We start from the raw sequence: 26,004 nt of genomic DNA on the forward strand, positions 1-26,004 counted from the left end.
AGAAGTGATTGATTATAAATGAATGCAACCAACCATTATTTTTATAAGTTCATTCACATTGGGATTTTTGCCATCAATGTGTTTTCATGTTGTTCAATGCTATTTTAAACTCATTATCAGTGTTTTAAATAAACCTGTTTTGTTTTTCTGGAAAGCTCACTACACTCTTTTTCAACCCTGAAGCTACTTGGCTCTTAAATTCATTGCACCTGCAGATTTCAAGGAGAAGGTGTGCTAAGATAAACACTCAGTATATTTAAATTTCAAGATCTCATTCGCTTCCACATACATTGAGAGGCTGTGCATGAAAAGCTCTGGACTCCACAGCTGCAACATGACAACAAACGATGACTGACCTTTACACACTACTTCTTATGCCCTGGCATTTGATGGTTTGCCGATACCAGCCCTTAAGAGTAGTTAATTTACAGAATGGTCTTACCCAAATCAACATAAAACCAGTAACAGAGAGGGCACTTATGGACCAAACTGTACCTGCACACCAATTTTTAGAGTTGTAACAACTCCTCTGGCATAGCCAGAGAGAAGAGAAATAACAATTTTACCTTCCTTTGACAAAGAGAAGGAAAAGGTTTGCAGTACTAATACAGACAGATAGCACAAACTGTATTGACAAAGAACACCAATGCTGCATTAGATTGGTTGGTTTGTAGTGAAGGAGAAAATGGGTATTGTCTGAAAACAAAAACTGAGGAATGCCTATTAAAATATCGCTGTATTGTTCTGTGAGTAAAACTTGTTAAAAATCCACACATGAAAGTCCATTTCAAAGTCTCTTTTACAAAGGCTGGGCCAACAAATTAAGATTTACAGGAAAAATCTTCCACCCAATTTTTAAAAAAAGTTGTGAACAGACTTGCATCCTAGGATGCCAGATGTCAGGTAATCCCAGGTAAGAAAATGCAGAAAAATAAAGGCTAAGGTAAAAGTCAAAACCACTTTTCACACCCATTATTACTTTAAGAATGCTTTAGATTTGAAGGTCATGTATTAAATAGACTAAAATTACATGTTATTTTCCGTGCTCACAGAGAGCATAAAGGCCAAAGATAGTTCTGAGATTATTTGTATGCAACAGATTCAATCACATAATTTTGTTTTTTTAAAAAATAGTAAGATTTGTTAAGACAGTTAAAAATAGCGTAATGAGAGCATTCTAAAGCTTCTTCCAAATATTTTTTCTATATATCCTTTAAGGAAGACATCCAGTAATTGCTCTTTTGGTAAAGCATAAGTTGGCTGATCTCCAAGCTGCTTTATTTGATGTCATCCTGTAATTTCACACATGGAGAGATTTGGGGGAAATTAATTTGACTTTTACTGGTAACAGCTAAAACAAATTTTAAACAGAAAGTACAAATATTTTATTTACTTGCAACTGATATTAAATTTTTATGTCTTTATTGAATAAAGATATTTTTTAGAACTTAAATTTTATGTTATTTACAAGAAAATATACAAGGCAAGGTTAAAATGTCACATGTCCATTACAAAAGTGCACAGCAGATGCTACAGGGTGACCAGCAAGGTCCCTTCACTCACATCCAACTTGACACGGAGCTCGTTTCCTTCGGACCCTGTTAAACAATAAGGGCGAAAAAAATTTACTTTCTAGGTTTGAAAACGCACATTTACATAGAAAAGACTGGATTGAGCTGCAATCATTAATGGTATTTGAAAACATCCGCTTGAAACCAGAGTTAAGAGAAAGGACGGCTACTGGCTTTTAATACTATTTGTCAAAATAGGTATTTTCTTTTCCCTCTGGAAGTTCCACCTCTCCCACTCCTAACTGCTAAATACAGTCTTCTTAACAGAGCAATTTGCTGCTCTGGAAATGATAGTGGAGCGATGTTTTTTCAAGTGGATTTCTTTCCTTCCTCTGCTAGGAATGCTTCTCCCCTCTCAGCTGTCCTTTTCCTTGCATCCTGTCTGACGGACTTCCAAGGGACTGACTGCACATTGTATCAGAGTTTTTCGGCTCTTATCCTTCGACCTTGCTCACTTAACGCGTGCTGCCATCAAACACATCAAGTGACCCAGCATGTATCCACGCTGGTACGTGTAGCAGGAAATACCTTTGAGATACCAATCTCAAGAGTGGAAGCAGATGGACATCCCTGCTAATGACAATTTTCCCATTTCTCCCATCGCAGTGTTCTCTGCCAAAGGAGCAGTGCTGGAAACAAAACTTCCAGGATGCTCAGTTTTCCCTTTAAATGATGACTGACCTGAAATATTTTTTTGTTCTTCACTATAACTACAAACACATTTTGGCATGAAGCAACTCAAAAAGGACTAGTCTCTGCTGAATAGAGAGGACAGGCATTGATTCCCCCCCTGTAATATAACAGATAGCTAAGTAAGAACCAGTCATTACTTTTAAACTTCCCCATTACGATTGTTAGAAGGAAAAAATTCTCTTTCTAAATGGCTTTACAGTCTGTTTGCAGTGATTTTGGGGAAACATTTTCCAGGGCTCTAGATGAAAACCACTGCCACTCCTCCATCCATACCCTCTCCACCTTGCATTTCCCTTTTCAGTCCTGGTCCCACTGCCAAACATCACAGATGCAGCACTTGTTCTGTGTTGCTCTCAGTACATCCGAAACAGGAAAACAGCTGAAGTTCCTAGTTGAAGTATTTTTCTTCCTTTCCTCTACTGAAATCTGGGCCAGTGATTCCCTTGCTCTGTTTCCACCAGCTTCAGGCATAAGGAAAGGGGAAGCCCAGCCCTCAACTCTGCTGTTTCACCAGGAGCAAAGGTGGTATTAAAGGTCCCCTCTTCAGCAGGTGGTTATGAAACACTGCAGAGCAGTCAGGCAGTGTCACAGTTACACAGAAAAAAAGAATGGATTAAGAAGTACAAAATTTGATCTTGATTTGCATTAAGTAATCTTTTCCTGATTTGTTTTTGAAGAAAAAACATTTTACCTCATTAAATATACACAGTTATGGAATCACAGCAGGGTTGGGGTTGGAAGGTGCCTCTAGAGGTCACTTGGCCTAGACCTCAAGCAGAGCTACCTAGAGATGGTTGCCCAGGACCATGTCCAGACAGCTTTTGAACGTCTCCAAGGATGAACACTCCACAGCATTCCCAGGGCAACCTGTGACAGTGCTTGGTCACCCTCACAGTGAAAAAGTGTTTCCTGATGTTTAGAGGGAACCTCTTGTGTTTCAGTTTGTGCTTGTTGCCTCTGGTCCAGTTACTGCACACCACTGGTTCTGTCCTCTCTGTACCATACCCTCAGGGATTTACATAGATAAGATCCTCTGAGCTTTCTCTTCTCCAGGCTGAATAGTCCCACCTCTCTCAGCCTCTTCTCATTGGAGAGATGCTCCAGTTCCTTCATCATCCTCATGGCCCTCCACTGAACTCTCTCCAGTATGTCCAGGTCTCTCTTGTACTGGGGAGCCCAGTCCTGCACACAGTATTTCCAGATGTGGCCTCACCAGCACTGAGCAGAGGGGCAGAATCACCTTCCTCAACCTGCTGGTAACACTCCTGATGCAGCCCAGGATACTGTCAATCTTCTCTTCAACTTTGTGTCTATCAGGACACCCCAGTCCTTTTCTGCAAAGCTGCTTTCCAGCTGCGTAGCCCCCAGCCCATCCTGAGGTTGTTCTTCCCCAGGAGCATGACTTTGTACATCTCTTTGTTGAAGTTCCTGAGGTTCAGGAGGTTCCTGTCAGCCTGTTTCTCCAGTCTGCTTAGCTCCCTCTGGATGGCAACAGGACCCTCTGGTGTATCAGCCACTCTTCCCAGTTTTGTGTCATCATCAGCCTGTCCCATCATCCAGAGCATTAATGAAGATGTTAAACAGGACTGGAGCCACAACAAATACCTCCCTAGGTACTGGCTTGCCTCCAATTAGACTTCATTCCATTGATCACCAGCCTCTGGGCCTGACCAGTGCTTTAAATGCCACTTGTTTTTTTCCATCATCAACTGATGAAAGACCAGTGTTCCTATATATATATATATATATCTGTGTATATATATATACACATACTACTAGCTGCTGTATCTATTACTGGACACAAAACCCGTAAAGCAGAGTAAAACAGCAAGTCTAAGTTAGGTCTTTTTTTTCAGCACACAAATCTCCAGGCTACTTCCTTGTTCCCTTGGTCAGCTGGGAAACAAGCTCTTTTGCTTGTTTTTAGCTGTCTGAACACTGGCATGAGGAGGGCAGCTACAAAGTAGGTCAAACATGCTGAGCCAGCCTCATTTCAGTGGAAACAATGGAAGGTGTCCTGGCTTGTTCCAATATCTAATATTTGTTTCTGTTTATCATGCAAAACAAATCACTGCTGGCACTTTGCAGTTTTCAGACACAGGGTTCATGCAATCAATTTATTGTTAATGAGGCATTTTTTTATTTGTTGGGTTGTTTTTTTTCTGTCTAGCTAACTAGCAAATATCTCCTGCTTATTATGAAGACCAAACTGTAAAATTGCTATGTAAAACCCTGTGAAGGTTTGATATACATAAGTACAAATATGAGATGGATCCCAAACCTAGTGATATGCATTTATATAGCAATTTCTCTTATGCAAATTCTGTCTCCTTTATCTGGAAAGTTGGAGTTAACATTGCAGTGACCAAACTAGGGCTAAGACTTTCTCCTGCCAAACATTCTCAAGAAAAATGTTGCAGCTTGACATGAGCTCTGCATGCAGATTCCCTTCCTGAATTGGGAAATGCACAAAGTAGAGTGGAGACAAATCAGTCAAAGAGAAATGCACAGAGATCTCGACCACTGATTGCTCTGTTGAATTCTACTGAAAGACAGCTCATACTTGCTGTATGCTAGACAAACGGCCCTGGGCTGATTTGGAAAGAGCTAATTAACAAAATGTAAGTAACCCAGATTCAAATACTAGAAAAACACAGATTTCCCCCCAAATTTAAAATTATTATTACAAGGGAACAACAGCCAAAATGCACCAGTGACCAGACTCAATAGCAGCTAGAAGAATCCTGCAGTTCTTGAACAGAGTTAGCACATACCTTACTCAGCTCTGGAAAGAGTTCTAGAATCCCAATGTCCAGCAGAACATAGGTTAACTAAAAGAAAAAAAATAAAACCAAGGACACTTCAAGGCAACACTACTGCTTTTTATTTTTAACTCTGAATTAGAGCCCACTCCTCTGCTATACCAAACATTCACTTTGGGAAATCCTGTGCCAAAAGGCAAGTTTCTCACATGTTATGAGTTACCTGTTTGTTGAGCACTGGTTGCTGCAGTCCATCAAACAGAAGCCTGATGCCTTCATATTTAGCCTCTTCCCCAATGCACTTCCCTATTAAATCTAGACCAAATTCCAAAACCAAAATATACAAGTCACGAGAAAGCACTGTAAAACAGCTGTATGATGCAATTATGGTAGTCCAGTAATTATCAACAGAAACCCCCCAGTTTAAATTAAATAAAGAGTTCAAGTTTTATCTATCTCAAATGGTAAATGGAAAAACAAACACACTTTTGGTTCATATTTTTTTCCTCACTTTTCTTCAGGGCTGCACACCTAAGTAATTATTACACTTTTTATAATATCAATCTACTGTCCTAATGCATGGTTTAATAAACCACAATCTGATTTTTTAAAGTTACATTCTGATTAAATGGGCTTCTCTCCCCTCGTCTATACAGTGTAAGGAGAGCTCAGATGTACCTTCTGGCTTCATGGTGTGCCTTTTTTAACCCATTTTTCATCTTGATAAAATACAAAACATAGGAACATTCTAAAGATGAAGAAATTATGATATTAAGCACATTTGTAAAGCTCTTGATTTCCATCAGCGTATCTTTATTAATTACTACGCTACAACCTTAGTCAGCAACATTTAAATGACTAAACTTAACTGCTGGTTTTTTACACCTAGTACTCTGATTAACTCAAATCTCAGCAGCCCAAGTATTACTTGATTTGGGAAGGTAATGTGACTGTATTTGGGTTATATATCTGCTTGAGCAATTAACCACACTCATACAGACAGTCATGAAATAGAGAACCTGGAATGTATCTCATCATTTCTTCAAAAGTCTGCTTTGCTCGCTTCTGTTTATCCTGGAGAGAGCGAGGCTCAGTGTTCTCACAGAACACGGCATCTGCAGCAAAGACACATTGAAAAGAAGTCTTTAGGCAGCTACACATCACTGACATATAAATGTGTTTTGGATTGTGGCTTCAAAATTGAGTATCTTTTCTGTATGACCTTGACTGGAAGGAAATTCTAGCCTTGCCAGATCATAGTCTTTTGCTTACATTACCCAGATCAAATCCAGAATCCCTGCTCCTATGAAGGTCAATCATCTTTTCACAATTTGTTTCCGTTCTTTTATAAATTTTAAAGCACTATAAGTTTGGATCAATTCTACTTTAGGTTACTTATGATCTCCTAACTCACAATTTCCCTTATGCTTTCAAACATATAAGCATAATGTTTTTGTGCCAAAAACACTGTCTGGAACTGTCAAAAATTTCAGATTTACCTATGAACAAGAAAGCAAGAACTGCTGTTCATCAGAAATAACAGGCGCTCAGTTTTGGTTTTAGGCTCTGAAAGACTAACTCCTGTCTTTTTTTGTCTTTCACAAGTTTCCCTTTTGGCTTGATAAGAACAGAGCTGCCTTGATGCCAGAGCTTCAGCAAGATTGTGGTTATTTAAATCAGACCGCACTCAGGTGGAGTTGTGTGGACATTTTTTAGATTTTTTTAACCTCTTTCCCCTTCCCTTATTCTAAGGTCAAGAACAGTCAAGCCCTCTCAAAAGCCTACCACAACAAAGGGAACAAATAAAAGAGAAACAATAAAGGACTGTGATGTAGCACAGAAGTGAAGTAACTTAAAGACTGCATAAAACATTCATGCTGTGATACATTAAACAACCTTTATTTTGTTTTTCTTGTTCCTTGCACAGCTTAGCAAATTACTACTCATAATACTTTTTTCTGTAATCATCACTAACAGACAACATGGCTGACTAAGCATCTTTCCACAACAAGCTTTTGCAGTCTTTTTATAGGCACACTTGATTTTTAAAACTCCACTAGCTTAGTAAGCTTTGCAGAGTTTAGTACTTGGAAACTTCAAAGAAGGGATTTCAAATATCAAACTGAAGCAGTACTTTTACACCAAAGATTTAACTATTACTAACCTCTCAGCAGTGTTATCAAAGAAACCAACCGGTGCTCCTCAAATAGTTGTTCTAATTTGTAATGCAAGTAATAGTCTGTGTACAGTTCCAATGTATTTTTGAAGAGAATTCTTCCTCCCATCAAGAGATGATGCAGCCAGTCAGGAATGCGGAAAACTACCCTACCTGCAATGTTACAGAGACATACATATATGAGGCTCTCCTGATACTCCTGACAAAGGAATCATTTATTCAAAAGGAAAAAAAAAAGATTGCAAGCAAGCAATATTTTAGTTTTGTTAGTGCAACGTTGAAAAAATTGGTATTCTCCACAGTGCTTATCAAATACTTCCTTTAGCTATTTTTATTAATTAAATCATTCCCATTCCCAGAGTGTATGAGCAGCCTAGGCACACCTGAGAAAAGCGAAGGGACCTACTCCCATTAAGTTCATAATACTGAGATGCAAAAAGAAAGAGACATAACAAAATAATTAAGCAATAATGAATGATTAAAAAAAATTACATTCTCGCACCACAATAAAGTCTTCTAAGGAATGACTGTGTCACTAAGTTGTATACTGATAAGCTTGAAAGTGCTGAGCTATATATGAGTTCTACAATAGATTTTATTTCTTACCAAAGAACATGAACTTCACATTTGGCATGAAGTATATGAATAATTAAGAGAAATCACTTCTTACCAACATACATTAGGTAGTCATAGACTCCTTCTACAGTCATCATTTCCATGAAGTAGTTCTGATTTTGTCGCCTTTCTGTATTTTCAGACCGATTTGCATTATTCTTGAATAAATCATTAAAAAGCTAAAAATAGAAACATAAGACTGACATCATTTGCATTCAAAGGCAAAAGGATAGCAATCCGTCCTTTGGGTTGTTTTTTTAAAAAGAAGTAGCTTCTTTCCAGAGCTTTCAAAGAAATAATCACAGGCGTTGATTCGTTTCATTGTTTCTGGGTTTGTTTTTCTGAATTCTTCACTTTCCAATAAAGAGCATGTCACATGTTGCCAAGTTACACAACCAAAATACCTGGGTTCAGAACAAATCAGCAGGGTGCCTGAGACATTAATTCATGAGTCTTTTTGCTCCTGCTACCTTCTTCCAACCTAAACGATTCTGATCCTACGACACTGAAGTATTTCTAAAAGTTCTTGTTGGCTTCCATTTTGAAATAAATACAATGGTTTCTGGACAAAATATACAATTTTTTTTACGTAGAGAAATACCTTTTCTCCCTGCCAGCCTGATTATTTACAGCAAAAACTTTATAAATCTTTTTAAGTTACTAAAGTTTGGGTTTCTTTACATTTATATAATTTCTCAATTAATATTCCTTTAGCCTTCTGTTTTCCAGTGTCATCACACCCCTCCCTGATCCCTCTATTTCCTTGGTTTTGGTTCTTTCTTAAAAGATATTATAATCCTCGCAATACCCCAAGAGGCTCTTCCCTGAACACCATAAGGGGTCCCATACCACCTAGGCAGAACTCCTTGCCCCCTCTGCCCTCAAGTCTGTGCATTCCAGCAGCTGTAAAGGAAAAACTCTTGGAATCCTGACGCTTTTCCCATTTAATACCTAGCAATCCCTATTAACAGTTTATTTTAAATTATCTTATCCCAAAAATAGTTGATCTAAAGATAAAATTGTATTTATACAAAATACTCTGTATTACAAAAAGAAAGTTCAAAAGTTTATGCCAAGGTCCTAAAAAAAATATTCCAGAACTAGAAGCAAAGGCAACATAATCATAGCATTCCTGTGTTGAGATGATTGCCACTGACACAGGTTTTTCTTTATCGCTCCCAAATTAAAATTAGTTCCAAAGAACAGGAAGTAATTTGCTTATATGTGGTTCACTTTCTGTACAGCAATTCTCCCTGAAATAAATAAAGCCATAAAACATGCAAATCACAAGCTCTGAATCATGCAAGTCTCTAAACAGAATGCTCTGCACTGTTAGGAAAAACTACATCAGGACATCTGGCAAGACTCAGGTTATGACCTGTACTTCTTCAGGCCCTCTCTTTTGTTAAATGCTAAGCTGCTGGTATTATCTTCACAAGGTTCACTCAAACTAAACAACACCAGGTTATTATATAAATTACATGAAAGGGCAAATATGGTTAATGCACTGGGGGATGACTGGTATCCAGGAACACAACAGACCTACAAAGAACACATAATTATTCACGCCTACTGTATGAAAGCATCCCTGGTATGTTGTTTAAAAAACCCTGTATAAACTGAAGTCTATATCCTCCTCAATATTGAAAAAATCTAGCAGAATTACTGTAACTTAAACAAGAGCCTCCTTTATTTTTTAGATAGACTCCATGACCTGACAGAGGCAATACAGAGCCAACTCAAAGCAGCCCATTGTGCAATGTAGACACAGGTTCAGGAGCGTCTGGAGGCCAAGCTAAATCATTAACAGCAACCTGGTAGGCGACCTATAAAAAAAAAAAATCAAACGTGAAGGCCAGCTTAGGGCAAAGCTTTTTGACTTCCAAATGCCATTTCCACTTTCATCCCAAAGCAGAAGCAGCATCTTTTGAATGATGCATGTATCTCTGCACATGGATAATCTGTCTTGCACCTTAAATATAACGGTTCCTTGATCGGAGTCAAGCTTTGAAAGCTCTGACTCTTGTATGTGGCATTTCAGAACGTAACAGCAGCACAATGCATGGCAAAACAGCTGAGCCAATGACCAGTTTTTATAAAGTACATTTTTTATACTATTCCAGTGAAAGTGAATATTCTATAGTCATTTGCAATGCACAGCAGCAGCCATAACACAAAGTGGCATTACATCTCTACTTCTACGTTTTGTGCTTTCCAGAATTTTGCTTCTGAGGAAATTCAAGTGAAAAATATACAATTGGTTATCTAACACGAAAGTTGAGATTACATTCACAATTCAGATAAGCACAGGATTTTGCTTTGAATGTTTCTCTGCATGCTAATATTTGAGACTGGCAAGACAAACCTCAATGCTATCATTATTCACAAGTATCTTTAAGATTAAACAGTAATTTCAATTATAACTATGAAACATCTTAAAAGTCTTTGGATGAGGAAATTCCATGAATTGGTATTGATTAATAATGGGAGTCAAGCTCTTGAAGCAAGTGAAAGACAAAAGGCCTGTATTAAGAAAAAGACCAAAGTAACCTCTTGTACAATAGGCTATCGCACCTTGATGGGAAAAACGAGGAAAGAAAGCATGAATGCTCACATAAAGTGCCTCACAGGAAAAAAAGAAGTTACGCAACGGTTAGCAAGCACATATGCAAACATACACCCCTATACATTCCAGCACAGGTGAGGTGTATAAAAGCAATACCATGACTATGAACAATATCCACAGCCAGCGGCATGAACCTCTGCCCTATTTTTCCTGCTCATTTGCGAAGTACAGAGGATTATAACAAAATGGTAAGAAGAAAGAATGTATGTAGTGCCTGAATCACATCAGTCAGCATACAGAAAGGCAATCATGTCTTCCCCCAAGTAACTATGCATAAACATACATTATACTGTCGGTGTTCCAAAAGCAGATTTTATTGCTGTTGGCAGGCCATCACATGACAGCAGAACAATGCCTTTGTAGGTGTATTTTGCAAAGTCTGTATCACCTGAGAAGTTCTGACCTATTCTAGAAAGTATGACAAAAGTGTCTTCAAAAGATGATCAAGCTTCTTACAGACCTTCTGAACAGAAACATGGTTGGGATAGCCAGAAACTCTGTTAGTGCCTGTAGGAAGGGAGAGCAGGGGTTTCTGTTTGCTTAGCTTTTTTAACCAGGAAGTTGGTACCTCTTTCAATCTAGTGGATCTGATAAAGGATAAAATCCAATTGCTCCCAGCTATACTATGGTTGACTATCCACATTCATTGTGTATTTTTAACAAGGAGTCTTTTCACCAATATTTAAAACACACAAACATACACAGGCACCAGGAATACTCAAAAGGAAGCAGCATGCAGAAAATCTGACTGAGGACTAACAACATTTCTGACTGAACTCAAGCTTTGACCTGCCCTGACAGACCTTCAGGCATTTCTTATTCAGCCTGCTGAGGTAGTCTGGGTGTACCCTACTCATGGCAACAGAGTTGGCAGCACCAGCACTGGGGAAATGTGCATTGTATTCTCAGCAGATTCCAACATGTTGAAACTGGAATAAACAGATCTGCTTCAGACAAGGTATAGGAGAACACTGTGGCAATAAAAGCATCAGCTGGAAAGCGACTCTATCATTTACCAAAAATCTGAAGAACTTTCTTACTATGAGATAACATGCTTTTCTCACAGATGGGCACTCAAAAAGACCAAAACCTTCGTCTCTCTGGCTGCCTGCCAGATCCCCTCATTGACTCCATACAGGTAGTTCACACAGTCCTGGTAAAGACATCCACCTCCATCACCAGGAGTGAGGGTGCCTGGCTACTGCACAGTATTTATGTCAGAGAATCACAGAATGGTCTGGGTTGGAAGGGACCTCGAAGTCCATCTAGCTCAAACCACCCTGCCATGGGCAGGGACACCTTCCACTGCACCAGGTTACTCCAACCTGCCATTTAACAATTCCAGGCATGGGGATTCCACAGCCTCTATGGCCAACCTGTTCCAACATCTAACCATCCTCACAATGAAGAATTTTTTCCTAATATCTATTCTAAACCTACTGTCTTTCAGTTTGAAACTATTTCCCCTTGTCCTGTCACTAAACACTCTTGTAAAAGCCTCTCTCCAGTTTTCCCTTCAGGAATTGCAAGGTCACACATCTTCACAAAGGTGTCATGTTCTACCAACAGAAGTGAACTGCAGAACTGAACAGGTAGAGTCTATGCCAAACATATTTGGGGAGTAGGGAGGGGTGCTACACCAGCCTACCTCTGGTCTGGCCTTTGAACTGAACACCCTCGGTGCCTGCATTCCTAGACAGAATTTTCCAGTTTAGTTTCATCTGAAGTAAATTCAGTTAATGAGTTCTAAGACAGCTTCCTAGTATGAGAAAAAGTGTGACGTGCAGAGGCGATCAGGAGATTTACTTCCAAAAAGCACCATTGATACGAACTAAAGTGGTCTGGCAGATGAAACCAGTGTTGCTTAAAAATCAAATCCAGTAAGTGACAAGGTGTAAATGGTCCAGTGTCCTGGCACCCAGCACAAATCTTTTCCCACATGTGGGTTGACTTGAGAAAGAGAAAACTATCTTCCAAAGACGGCACGAGCACCCCAGCAAATCAGCAAGAGGGATGAATTTCAAATGTGCATGGGAAAACTCAGCAGAGACCATAACCCAGCACAACCTGGTTTATCAAATCTCTAATAATTACCATTAATTGTGTGAGTGTGTGTGCCCTGGTTGAACTGATAGATGGCAAATTAATGAGAAAGTAGTTGGCACATGAATACCTCATGCACACTCGCCTCTGCTGGTCAAAATTAGTACTATAATTTGAGCACAGATATTCAGCATCTGATCACAGAAATGTCTTGCAGCCTCCCCCAAGGCAAAGTGTCTTGAGTGCCCATCATTAAATAATAATCACAGCTCTGCAGGAGATACACTGAAGTGTGAAAGTTTCCATCCATTTACAGCAAATGGCTCCCCAAAACAAAACAGATTTCTTCTAGGAAAGAAAAAAAATGTTAAAAAACATAGGCGGAACCAATTATTCATTAAAGAGCTAATTAGAATAAAGGTGCTTAGAAAACCAGTGAACTCGCTCTCACCACAGACGGTGAGAAGGAATGGAGAGCTGGGGTTAGCCTCATCTTTTTTGCTCTGTGCAAAGAAACTCATATCCTGTGACAAGAGCATCTGCTACAGGCTAAGCAGCACTGCCAGCAACAACTTGGCCTCAGATTCTACAAACTTGTGTCTCCAATGAACTGCATACACAGCCACTTGGTCAGCAGTGATACAGAGGTTTCTCCCACAATGATATTTCTGAAAATGACACCCAAAAACAGAAGGCAGTAAAGATCTATGTTTTGCTTAAGGAAACTTCAGTATTCCAAAAGAAAAGGCAAAGTACAGACAGCTCTTTGCTTTCCTGGGATCATCATGGTTGAAAAGCATTGGGAAAAACCTCATTTCAGAGCCTGAATTTCTGTACACGTTCTTTTACAAGAATAACATGCTGACACTTCAAAGAATGTGTTTACATTTTAACTGAGCAATGCTTCAGAATGCAAAGCTGGTAGCTCAGGTATTTAAGTATGTTAAACATATTAAAACTGCTAACTTCCACAGTTCTTGTCAGATCACAATAAAAAAATTATCTGATTGTTCATCCTCTGCTGTAGTGTGCTGTCAGCTGTTTCATAAAGAACATTTGAATTATTTATGCATGTACTCTGTTTCTAGCACAAGTCAAAAACTCTACATCTGATTTTTAAGACTGCTGATACATTTATACCCCTCTGAATAGAGAGCAATAGCAAAAAATATCTTAACCTTGGAAATAGTGTCCAAGGTGAGAAAGAACTTGAAATGAAGGATACTAATTTTGTGTATACGCACATGTAAGCTAACACTAAATATTGGCTGTAGTAATTCAGCCTTCATGTTCAGAAGATGAAATCCAAACAAATTAATAGATTTAACTGCTATTGAACTTAATCAGTATAAACATTTTGTGGCTGTAAATTCTGGAAGTGTCATAACACTATAAAAATGTCCATAACGAAGGAGATCAAAAGGTCCATTTTTTCAACAGCCCATCACTACCAAGAACCATAAATGGATCCTGGGAATAATCATCCTAGACAGTACTTTTCACCAAATTCTTCCAGTCTCCAATTGTTTTCAACTAAAAAACAAAAGTTCAAGAGCTGGATTCAGTCTCTCTATAGGTATTCACCCCAAATACATTCCCTTTTTGTGAATTTGTCCTGTCTCACTTCATAGTTGTTTAACCTTCAAGTATTCACAAAATCTTTTGGCAAAGAGTTCCACAAATTTACTAACCACTGCAAGAGCTACCACTTCTTGTTTTGAACACAACTCCTACCATCTTCATTTAGTGCCTCCTAGTTTTTGCAGTAGAGGGAAAGAAAATCCACCCCGATCTTTATCCCCTGTCCTCTCACGCTATGCATTAGACTTCAGACTATCACACATCTCCCACTTATCACTTTGCAAAATGAAGTGTCCCAGTTGACACTTAAGTCATAGAAATGTTTAGGTTGAAAAAGACCTCTAAGATCATTAAGTCCAACCGTTAACCCAACACTGCCAAGCCCAACACTAAACTATGTGCCACATCTACACACATCTTTTACCCTAGGGATGGTGACTCCATCACTTCCCTGGGTAACCTGTTCCAATGCTTGACAACCCTTTCCAGTGTGAGATTTTTTCCTGATGTCAAAACTAAACCTTCCCCAGAACAACATGAGGCCATTTCCTCTCTTCCTATCCCTTGTTACTTGGAAAAAGAGACTGGGACCTGTGTAGTCCAGTCTCATATGTAATCCAACTCCTCTTCCCAAGCAAATGAGATAGCAGGAAAGCACATACTACTGAGCTTTCCTTTAGAACCTCTCATATGGCACATTCCATGTTTTGTCCTGAACCACAACAGCTCTGTAGCACTGAGTGTGGGTCTTTGAAATCTGAGACCAGAAACAACATTCCTCTCTAAATTCCACAAATACATGATCACTCTAATGCAGTCCAACACAGAAATATGAAGACTAACGTCTTTCTAAAGTCCCTGAAGCTAGCAGAAATCTTTACATTACGTTTTACCAGGCTCTAACTACAAATACAGGAAAACAAAGAAAGGAACTATCTTTACCCGCAGACAAGTAAAAGATTGAAACTGCTAAGTGCTAAACTTTCACTCTGCCAACCAATGTCAGAAAAAGTAACTATGTACGAAGTGACACAGTTAACCTATTAGGAATGTCAGACAAGGATGAAACCTCTGAAGGCAGATGAACACGTACCTTGACAATTTGGCTTGTAGCACTTCGACAAGTCATATTTTCATCAAACACTTTGAAAAGGAAGCTTCCTAAAGACACTAAAACATTCCCTGTTTTACACCTTTGCTTTCCCCCCTTCTTCTCCTCTCTGTACTTCACAGGCTCTCTACTTTGTTTCCTCATCTCCAAATACACCAAGATGTAAAAAACAACAGCAACAACAGAACAACAAAACTTGCCCACAACCCTCAAAAATCATTCAAAGGTATTTATACATCAGAAGATGACAAAAGATCTCTCTGCTACTACTCTCTCTCTTGTATGAAATGGCAACACAAAATAGGTAAATTTTTATATTTATAAGAGGGTTTTTTGTTTATTCTTTCCATTTTCATGGTATGGTCAGTCTTACCCACTCCTATGAAGTGGGAAAGGAACATGACTTACTATACCTTCTTATTATTCTCAGAAGTGGGACTCAAAATGGTAAGTTCAGGTCTACTTGGTTTAGGCTTGGGAGATTCACAGGAGTTGATAAAATTCATGATGAACGGCTCCAAATGCTGACCTTTCTGAAAAAAAAAGATATGAGTGACCTGTCACTTGAATAATTATAGGAACATGAAAACTAAACAAGAAAAGCATTTTCAAACAAAGTGTTGAATAGCCTGTAAGTTAGTAATCTTGTAAAATTAGTTACTGAAGTTATTTAGTTATTATTATGTTGGCAACCTGAAAGAATTACTCACCTCTTTCATGAGTTTTCCTGGAACAGATTTTATGATTTTACCTATAATTAGAAATAAACAAAAACTTTGTTATCACTGTCTGATTTGAGAGACCTTTTCCTCTGCTACATTTTAAGCACTTACTGTCTAGTCAGTACTTAAAAACACAATAATTTTTTTAAATCTGATTTTTTTTATTTGGCACAAAAAGCTAAGAAAATAGTCTTGCGCATAACCATCTTGTAACTTACTGCTTAATATTCTTCAAGAAAAGATAATTAAAATATTAAAAATATACAGATTATTATCTGAGTACTTAAAAAAAGGTCTCGCAATGAAGTATTGTAAGTCTACCTTTTAATTTTTTTAGAGGCTTAAACATAAATATCTATATATGCATATATATTTTTATATACATGCATATATTTTTTATATATATGTGGTATATATAAAAATAGCAGCATAACAGTAGTACTAATACAACACCAGGTACAGGTAAAATTCCCTGTCCTTAAGTTCTTCATAGAATCATAAACACTCATCACAGAAGAAATCAAGATAACCAAGATTCTCCTCTTTCCATGAAAAGATCAGCTAATCTGGAGGGATTCTGGGGAGATCCAGCCTCAAAAACCCTTCTGAGTAAAATTTTATAAATTGGACAGGTTACAGCTGTGGCCTTAAAAATCAGCTCTTCTGTCCTGATAAGGTTATCAGGATATGGAGCAGTAACTTGGAATACTGAAAAATGAACGTGTCCAAGACTAGTTTTATTTTAAGCATTACATTTACTGTAATACTTTTTTATCTACATGTCATTAAATTTGAAATTTACATTGGAAAGTATGTAAAATGATCAGATGATAATAATAAACACTCTCATCCTCATAAAAAGCCCTATTGAAATGCCAAGACTTGTTATAGTGCTGTTTATGGAAGTGAAGCACAGTGTCAGGCAGGAAATGCATTACAGTAAACACCATAATTATAAGCTTTTTTTAAACAATGTAGGGTTGAATCTAGAAGAGAGGTCTGAAACAAAACCAAAACCTTTCAACTGAATGACAAAAAGCAAAATCTCATTCAACAACTCATAAAGCACATTAAGCCCCAGCAGGTTCACACCAGGACCAGGAGATGCAGAAATGCAGTGACAGTTCAGACATGGCTTTTGGTACCACACCAGTGCCAGAACAATAAGTGGTACAAGACATGAGGTTGACCTCACCAGCTCAGGCCCACTATTCTGAGACAGCTGCACTGCAGCCAAGCTGTAAAGTCACACTGCAGTCTACTTATTTCATGAACTCTTACATTAGACATCACAAATCTCACAACTTCTCAATTTCCATTTGACCTGCCTGTATCACACACACACACACCACTGCCTCAAATCTATTAACTAGTTCATGTTAAAAAAGATCTTAACACTAGTTAAGACTAGAAATATCAAATATTGTAGCTTTCAGAATAAAATAAACAGATTTTAATCAACTAAAACCCAAAGATAGTTTTATATTAAAATTCTTCATACCATCTCATCTGCAAACAATGACTGACTCATGCAGATTTGACTTGTGACAATACTGTAAATCTTCTTGAATGATGAAATTTATTAATAGAAATCTTATCATCTTGCTTTCTGACACAAAAATTCAAAAGCAACCACAAACACCTTTCTTCATAATTTCAAAAAGGTCTTTTTTCTTCAAGAAAGAAGTATCAGCATATCTTCCTTGCTGAGCTGTAATTTTAGGGGCTGTGAAGGAGCAGAGTTCTTATTTTCCACATCCACAAGAATTATCTATTCATTACTACTATCATTCAGAGAATCACAGAACTCAATCACAGCATCCACAGTATTACTATTTGTCAGCATAAACAAGTAGTATATTACATACCAAGATTCACATCGGGCAACATTTTATCAAGAAACTGAGTCTCTCCTCCATTAGGGGACAGGAAATCAGCTAAAAGCTGGCTGTTACTCAGTTCTGGATGTTGTAGAAGTTTCTTTAAGACAGAAGGAAATAAAGAAGTACTTTAGTCTCTAAAAATCAGTTTCTCTATAGCAAAAATATATTCAAAGAGCATTATATTGCCATAGATATCGTCATTTGCAATAGATTTCTGTTTTCAGTCACTTTAACAAGTTTTATTTGCCCAGTTGAACCTTTGGACAAACTCTGTAACTGAAGTTCATGGAAACAAACAAAGAAGCCGATATTCTTTTACTAGTTTTGTATCATTAGTTTCAGAATATTCTTTAGTCCAAATGTTTTTTTGATACCTGTAGATATTCCTGAAACTCCTCTCTCTTGGATTTTAAGAACTCATAGTTCTTGGGGCCAATGATTCGCTTTGAGGGAAGCTGAGCATCAGGAAACGTACCTAACAGAGATAAACTATTCTTGTAATGCAGTAAACATTGGTTTCATTGTAACACATGATAATCATAAGGAATGATAATCACAGCAGGGGAAAAGTGGCTTTCCAGATGATGGAGAACATACCATGAAATTCTGTAAGCTTCGACTCAAGCACATAAAATTCTAGATACCTCCTGTAGACAGACCAGTGTTCAGGTTCATGTCCAACTGGGGAAAAAAAAGTTAAAAACCAGGTTTTATGCAACCAGAGAGACAAATTAGCAAAAGGAAACGTATGATGGATTATTAGAGGAAAAATCTCAGTGACTTTAGTCCCCTATATTGTAGTAACAAACTTTAAGATACTTTTAGTGTTAAACTGAAATGCATAACTAGACTATAGATAGATATGGTAGACAGATATGGTAGTAGCAAGGCAACTATCACATCATTTAGGGGATTCCTAAAATCTAAACAACTAAGTGCTCCATAACTTCAAAATTTATGTTAGATCTATTTTCAAACTTTTAACCAAATTATTTACAGAAATAGTACTTGTTGAATACAGTCCTCTGTATCATCAGCTTGAACGTTGATCATTCTTAATCCTGGAAGATATCACTAAACAACTCTTAAATACTTTCTGCTTATTGTGCTTATTATTAGTCTCACTAACACAAATCCACACAGCCTCTGGATGATGCTGTTTTCCCTCACTTCATATGGATATATTGCTGTCTAGATACTGATAAACTAACTGCAAGCCAGGACGGTTCATAATAAGCAAAACATTTTAATTTTCTAAGAACTACATTTTAAGGTTATATAAAAAGTTATTTATTTCTCATTATTCCAAAGTTCAGAGTAGGTGAAAGAAAAATAAGTCAGGTGCCTGTTAATGTGAATTGTAGGATAAATATTTTTGGAAAGAGAACATCTCGAACTCTGGCAGAGAGTCTAAATAGAACTGATTCATGCTGAGGAATCAGTTCTCGACTTGCAAAACCGAAATGTGATCATTTATTTCTCTAACGCATTTCCGCAAAACTTTCAAGCCATTATTTTGAAATCAGAACACATATGCAAAGCACACTGCAAGAGCTATCAGAAGAGAGCATGCTATAATAATTTTGAGTTCACTTTTAAATGACACTGTTTTTCCACAACATAGCATACCTGCCCTTCTATCATTTCTCTCTACATCAATGCAGAATACAGGAATTCTCTCCTTTCTGTCTTTTCTTTCCAGGGAGGGATCATCAAAAAAATCTACATATGGGATGCTAATTTTCCATGCAGCTAGGTTGCGGGGTGTATTTGGGGTGGTAACAGCCTCCTCAGGAGAATCATCTTCCATCACCATAACACCTTCTTCAATCTGTAAAGATTCAAACACAAAGATCTCTATTTTAAACAAAAGATTTCCATTTTAAACACACAGATTTTCTATTTTAACTGGTACAAGCGACCTCTCCAAAACTTCTATAAGGTAATGAAACATAAATCAAGTTTCAAGTATGTGTCACTAAGTAATAAAAGAAAAAAAAAAATCATTTCATTAATGGAGTTCCCATGTAATTAATTTCTGAGTTTAGATCTGCTGCAAATTAATTTGAAATTAGCAACTTTTAGTGAGATCAGAAAATTTTTACAGTGCTATCAAGTTCCATAGATGATACCTCAGGAAGAGGAAGCGGGACACAGAAGTACTAAAGGAGAGACAGCTGGAAGAAAAAAACCCAAATCTATCTTGAGTTCTAAGTTGTTGAGTGCTCTCACCTTCCGAAAATAATTCTGAACCAGGTGAATAATACAAACTCACATCTACACTTTTACCTTCAGGCTAATAAGCATGGGAAATAAGCTAGCAGTTTATCAAGGTGACGAACACTTAAATGTTTCGGTTGTTAGGAACAGCTCAAAAGATTGAACTGACAGACACTCTGTAAAAAATATGTGGCTACCTACAGCTTCTGACCAATTCCTTCCTCTTGCCCTTTAAAATTTTCCATTTGTCCCCCAATTGTGCTTCAGATAACAATGTCCCATGCAATAAATTCTACCATTGGCTCTACTCATGGCTGTTTACATGGAAGAAAAGCATTGAGGGAGACACCCGAGACAAACGAGAAAGGACTGCTGGCTCCTGTCCTTCAGAGAAAAAGCTGCACAGACTAACTGGACAGCAATTTCTCCACTACTTTATGGTTTTAAGGTCTTGTAGCAAACTTCAGAAGAGCCACGTATGCAATCCTACACATGCCATTTTATAAATGTAGGTAATAAGGCATGGTAAGTTTTTAGAGAAAAATTCATTGCCTACAAAAATGTCTGACTGCTACTTTTAATAATTCTATGTACTAAGGCAATAAGCTCAGAGGTACACTAACTGGGAATGTGGCCTTGCCTTGGAATGAATACGGGGAATACAAAGCAACTCAATAAGAAGACAGTTACATGAAAACTTTGTAGTGAGGATGGTAGAAACTTAACATTTTCAAATAAAAAAGGAAAAAAACCAAACCACCCCCAAATCAACAAAGACGCTTTTACTCACAAAGTCATCTTCTCCTTCGTTTAAGTTATAGTTCGGCAACATAGCTCCTTCCATTGCAGAACTCTTGAATACACCTTTTATTTTGTTCCCTATTTTGCTGATTCCAAATGATTCTCCTCTCTTCTGTGTGGTCCTAGAATCGTATAAGCCACAATTCACAACACAAGGCATATTATTACACAGTTGCTCAGTAGGCCATCGCACACCATTTGCAGATAAGGCAAACAACTCTATAAACAAGTAGACAATATATTTACAGTTCCACTTAGGTTAAAATTTATTTATTTATAATTCTGTTCTCTGATCAATCAGTAAAATTTCTTGATTACACTTTTAAGAGAGACGGGATTTCCATATGTTTAACCACAAGAAAACTCTTGGAATAGTATCCTAGTAATTCAGGACATAGAATAAACAATTAGCTAGGTAAAACAACTTTGTTTTAACAGCAGAAACTGCGGTATTGCTACAGGCATGCACATCGAGAAGGTCATTAACTTTGTCCTTTTCCATGTACTCATATTTAAATATTTATCCACTCCTGCCAAGTACTTTAAATGCTGCAGTTAGATGAATTTTCTTAATGGAATTTTACAAACAGGTATCATTCAAGATAGATCTCAATTTTTAAGGAGTAAGGACAGACAAAAGGAGTGTTCAAGGAGCAAGACTGAGCATGAGAGAAAACAGATGCAACTGAAGAATCTTGGCTTGAAGAGACAGTCTGACTGAAAGATGAAGACTTTGTAAGGTCTCGTCACTTATGACAAAGCATCCAAAAAGCAACAAACAAAATACAGAAAAAGAAAGGTACTTGGGTAGGAAGTACACTCCTTATGGAGAGAACAGATTTTGTAGCATTCTTATGCCTTACATAAGTCCTGACACCAAAGATTACTTCTTGAATAGAAATACTAGTAATTCTGGAAAGAAAAAAGTTTCTGTTGAATATGGAATCAGCTTGCGGTTACTTAGGGTGATTCGATATATGCAGTTGACAGGCAAGTTAAAAACTGATGCAGTGAACTGCAGAATCAAAGATTCAAAAGAAATGTATAGACCGATATTAAAAACGCAACTGGTACTTTGGAGGACAAAAAAAAAATCCTGTTTCTTTTTCCTTTAAAACAAAAAATTACTGACTACTGAACAGTAGTACAAACAGAACAGTAGTGATCAGCGGATAAAAAAATCTTCACTGCCTATAAAACCATGGAGACAAGATCAACTGCTGACTCCAAACATACGTGTGTGTTACTAATGATCTTCCTGTTTATAATTTTACACAGACTGTGTACTTGACTAAAATTGCGTAATTTCCAAATCTTTTGCTTTTTGTATCTCATCATGAGCTCCAAAGCAGACTGGAACCATCTATCTTACTTATCTCTGCTATGTAAAGATAAGGTTGCTTGGCTGCTTGTAGTCTAAATTCATGCTTGAACAATTTTACTCAATTTTTAAACACCCCGTACTACACATTACTGTGCTGAACTGAACTGTTTCATGTTGCTACTTGACCCTTGTTCAAGTGCTTCAACACTGGGTTAGAAAATACAAATCTCAATCAGACAAAACTAGTTTTTCTGGAAGGTTAACAATTCAGACCTCTGTGCTGACTCTTAAAGGAAGTTTTCATCATTCCTGTGAAAACCTGTGCAATTCTCAAGAGCTTCAGCAAAACCATTAATTTGCACAAGCTCTGTGATTTGATAGGAGTACTCCAGGCTCAAGGCAGTTTTCCCACACTGATCATGTTCCAGCTGAAGGCAGTATACACCTGTGCCTGTACTGAGCTGTATGGGGCCAGGACTCACCCTGACAGTTAGGAAACCAACACTTCAGCCCCAGTGCTGAGCCCAAAGATTACACCAAGTGAATAAAGAGCAATCACTGAACTGGACAAGTATAAAGTGACAAACTAGGATGGGATTCCCTTCACAGGAAGAGATAAACTCAGAACAAACACTGGTGAGTAAGAGGGTACATGGAAATTCTCCATATACGGAGAGAACATAGGAGTGGTTTGGTAAAAGTCCTTGAGCAAGCACACAAAGCACAAACCACATTAGATGAACATGGCAAAAAATCTGTGGATGTTGGATATGGATAGACAGCAGGATGACTGACATTTTGAAGAAACGGAGCAAGAAAAAAAAATATATACCAAAACCAGGCATTAGGATAAAAATCTAATATATTCACTGGTTAAGCAGAATAGGAGAAAGAACTTGATGCTAGGTAGGAGGAAAGAGATGGGACTAGGATGGGGCAGGTTCAAGACATGAGGGACCAAAGAGGACAGTAGGCAGCTAGTTTAGACTAGAGATTAGAATTTTTAAGACCTGTCAACTCTGCTACTGTCAACAAACATATATATATACAAAACTCGCTGCAAAGAGTATCCCACTCCCTCTGGTGCTAATCCACGTAATAGCATTATTAGATGGTCATTCTATAGTTTGCTTTCTTGGCAGGGCCCTCTGTGGAGAGCCTACACGTTCCAACATTCCTGATGAATGTTGGAATATGACAACAAAATATTGGAATACTTTTTTTTTTGTAAACATTTCAGGAGTCACACATACCTAACATTAAAAAAATTAAAATTATTGTTCACTCTGTAACTGGGAAATGCAGACCAAAGATTGCAGTACTGTCACTAAGCACTATGGCATTCTTTAATCATGGATGGTTGCCAAACTGTTTTCCCACAGGATACCTCCCTCATTCAGCGCACCGAACAGATCTTGGCAAGTGAGAGCCAGGGCTACACAGATGAAGAATGCTGTTGGGAGCCTCTTTGGGTCAAAAAGTACCAGACCAGTTGTATATACCAGATGGGCTAGATATTAATATGCATGTGAAATCAGAGTACCATTTCTTTCTGGTTGACTAAAACCCCTACACCCAATGAGGAGAAATGTTGAGCACATATTGCCACACTTGAAAAATCAATGAGCTGCATTTACATCTCAAGTACTCCTTATTGCTCAACAATCTAGCAAGTTATAACTCAACACACTGAACTGGAACATAAAATATAAAAGCATCTAATTACCTTGATTCCTAACCTGAAAAATGAAGTTGAAAGATACTCATACTAGTCTTGAGGGAACTTTATGCCATACTGATGCTCTGATAAATTCCAAGGAAAAGTCCATTAAGAAGTTTGGATAGCGTGTATTTGAAGAGGCACAAATAATGAGAAAACAAACCACTGAACAGCTATTAAGGCATTATTAAGTGGTCACAGTCTACCTACAGCTAATTATAAAAAATTGCATATATTGTCATCAAACCTGTAACAGTTACAAGAGAAGTTGCAGAGAGAACTAATTTGGGGAACTGTAGTTTTTGAGTGCTTGATAATAATAATAAAATGGTTATATACGCATGCGATGTTAGACAACGATCACCCCGAATACAGTTGTGCAAGATAAAACAAGCACTTAAGTGGATAAAATCTCAAACAGGATCTGGAAATATGACATGGAGTAAAGGAAATTTTGGGGCAGTTAGCAGTCATAGGCCAAAAAAAAAAAAAAGCTTCAAATATATTTCACAACAAATGACAACGGACAAACTGTTAACAGCGAACAATGTTAATGTATTGTAAACTCGTGAAATTAGTAATTAAGCAATTTCTAAACACTTGTGAAGAGGACATGGGCAGTAAAGCTTTTTGTGAGGAGAAATGCACTTTAGTCTAAAGAAGACATTCACATGTTTTTTACATATAAAAGTTAACTACTGTTATAAAGGTTGTGTGATGAAGTCACAAGAGATGCAGCGTAACTAACACACATTGAGTGTTAGATAGACTTACCGTAAGTCATCCAAACTCAGGCTACTTCTGCAACAACAGGCACATAAATTACCTCCAGAGCCCAGCAGAAAATAATGTTAAAATCAAAAAACAAGCCCACAAAAAAAAAAAAAAAAAAAAAAATCAACCACATTTGAGATACCTATCCCAACAAAACTGAACCAGCTTTAACTATCACCATGGATTAACAAAAAAGGTGATATAATTAGGAGTTTCTGACCTAAAATCCTAAGAAAGTGAAATGTGAACAGTACCTGCACATTTCATCACCACAATCTTGGCCTTTGAATTGAAAACCTCAGTTACTAAAACTTTCAGGTCTTCACTGACATTCACGGAAACAAATGACAATTTACAGATAACAACTTTCATTCTTTCAGTTCTCTGTAATGCCAAACAGGCAGCTAACTTTTTCTATAACCTATGTTCAGAAGTCACGTAGGAATCTAGTTAATTTGGGCAATACAATGAAAAGGTCGTGGATTTATTTTATGCAATAATACACACCACATACCCCCCCTTGGTATTAGATATAGTAACACCACTATTAAAAATTAAAATATCTTTTTTCAATTTTTATTCCACAGATTTTATGAATTGTCATGTATTTTTGACATTCTACATAATCTGGTAACATTCTACATTAACATTGTCACCAAACATAGGATTTTAATTCTCCAGAGCTACTGAATTCTGGACAAACTGATAAGGGATTAAAATACTAAAATTTTAGATTTTGTTTTGCAGAAGGGTCTGATTGTAAGATATCTTACACTGTCTTTAGCCATGTTAACTGCAAAACTGGAAACATAACCTACCAAGTTAGAAATTATGGTGACTATTACACTGCATAGAACTGTTCCCAGACTTAAATCCACGGGTTTTACTCCTAACCACTCCCTGAAATTGTTAGCATCTTTTCTACTTGGCCCTTTAAATTCAAGAACATTAATTTCATTGCTATCCCAACGATGAGAAATCAGCATGCATCTATTTCTATTTGTGGTCACGGCATGCAGAAAATCAAGACAGATATACAGCTATCCAGAATGTGTGTGCTTATATCACATGACAGCTTTTCTTTTTTCGTTAGACTTCCAGTGCACAACACCTTTAAGTAATGTAGTAATATATTATAAATACATAACTGTGAGAGGGGGAGAGGGAATACTTGTCTCACTCTATCCAAATTAAGGCAACAGAACTGGACCTCAGAGCACCAGGTATCACTGGCCACACACATTAAACATCAAGTAGAAAACATCGTTATGGAGTTAAAACTGTTGACAGCTACAGTTAGTTATCAAGTTGTCAGAATATCCTCAATGTGAGTTCTTTAGATTCCAGAAACACTTGGAATTTCCCATCTATTGCCTTAGGAG

General features: G+C 37.5%; 1 protein-coding gene across 4 annotated transcripts in view; it reads right to left on the minus strand.

The window, feature by feature from the left end:
* Window positions 1-781: 781 nt before the first annotated feature.
* SNX14 (sorting nexin 14) overlaps window positions 782-26,004 on the minus strand; it is a 50,245-nt gene continuing 25,022 nt past the window's right edge. For 2 of the 4 annotated variants that reach the window (XM_027644736.1, XM_027644734.1), the window contains exons 16-28: window positions 20,794-20,926; window positions 19,413-19,614; window positions 18,381-18,464; window positions 18,158-18,258; window positions 17,769-17,880; window positions 15,889-15,929; window positions 15,592-15,711; window positions 7,873-7,996; window positions 7,191-7,355; window positions 6,046-6,141; window positions 5,250-5,341; window positions 5,039-5,095; window positions 1,428-1,598 (exon numbers count right to left, since the gene is read on the minus strand). In XM_027644736.1, coding sequence (XP_027500537.1) covers window positions 1,560-1,598; window positions 5,039-5,095; window positions 5,250-5,341; window positions 6,046-6,141; window positions 7,191-7,355; window positions 7,873-7,996; window positions 15,592-15,711; window positions 15,889-15,929; window positions 17,769-17,880; window positions 18,158-18,258; window positions 18,381-18,464; window positions 19,413-19,614; window positions 20,794-20,926 — 1,366 coding nt within the window. In that variant the 3' untranslated portion in view covers window positions 1,428-1,559. Of the gene's footprint in view, window positions 1,599-5,038; window positions 5,096-5,249; window positions 5,342-6,045; window positions 6,142-7,190; window positions 7,356-7,872; window positions 7,997-15,591; window positions 15,712-15,888; window positions 15,930-17,768; window positions 17,881-18,157; window positions 18,259-18,380; window positions 18,465-19,412; window positions 19,615-20,793; window positions 20,927-24,622; window positions 24,650-26,004 lie in introns of all 4 variants that reach the window. The other 2 variants (XM_027644732.1, XM_027644733.1) reach the window with 2 other exon arrangements.

Source organism: Corapipo altera, unplaced genomic scaffold (genome assembly GCF_003945725.1).
Source record: "Corapipo altera isolate COAL_440 unplaced genomic scaffold, ASM394572v1 2, whole genome shotgun sequence".
Taxonomy (NCBI): domain Eukaryota; kingdom Metazoa; phylum Chordata; class Aves; order Passeriformes; family Pipridae; genus Corapipo; species Corapipo altera.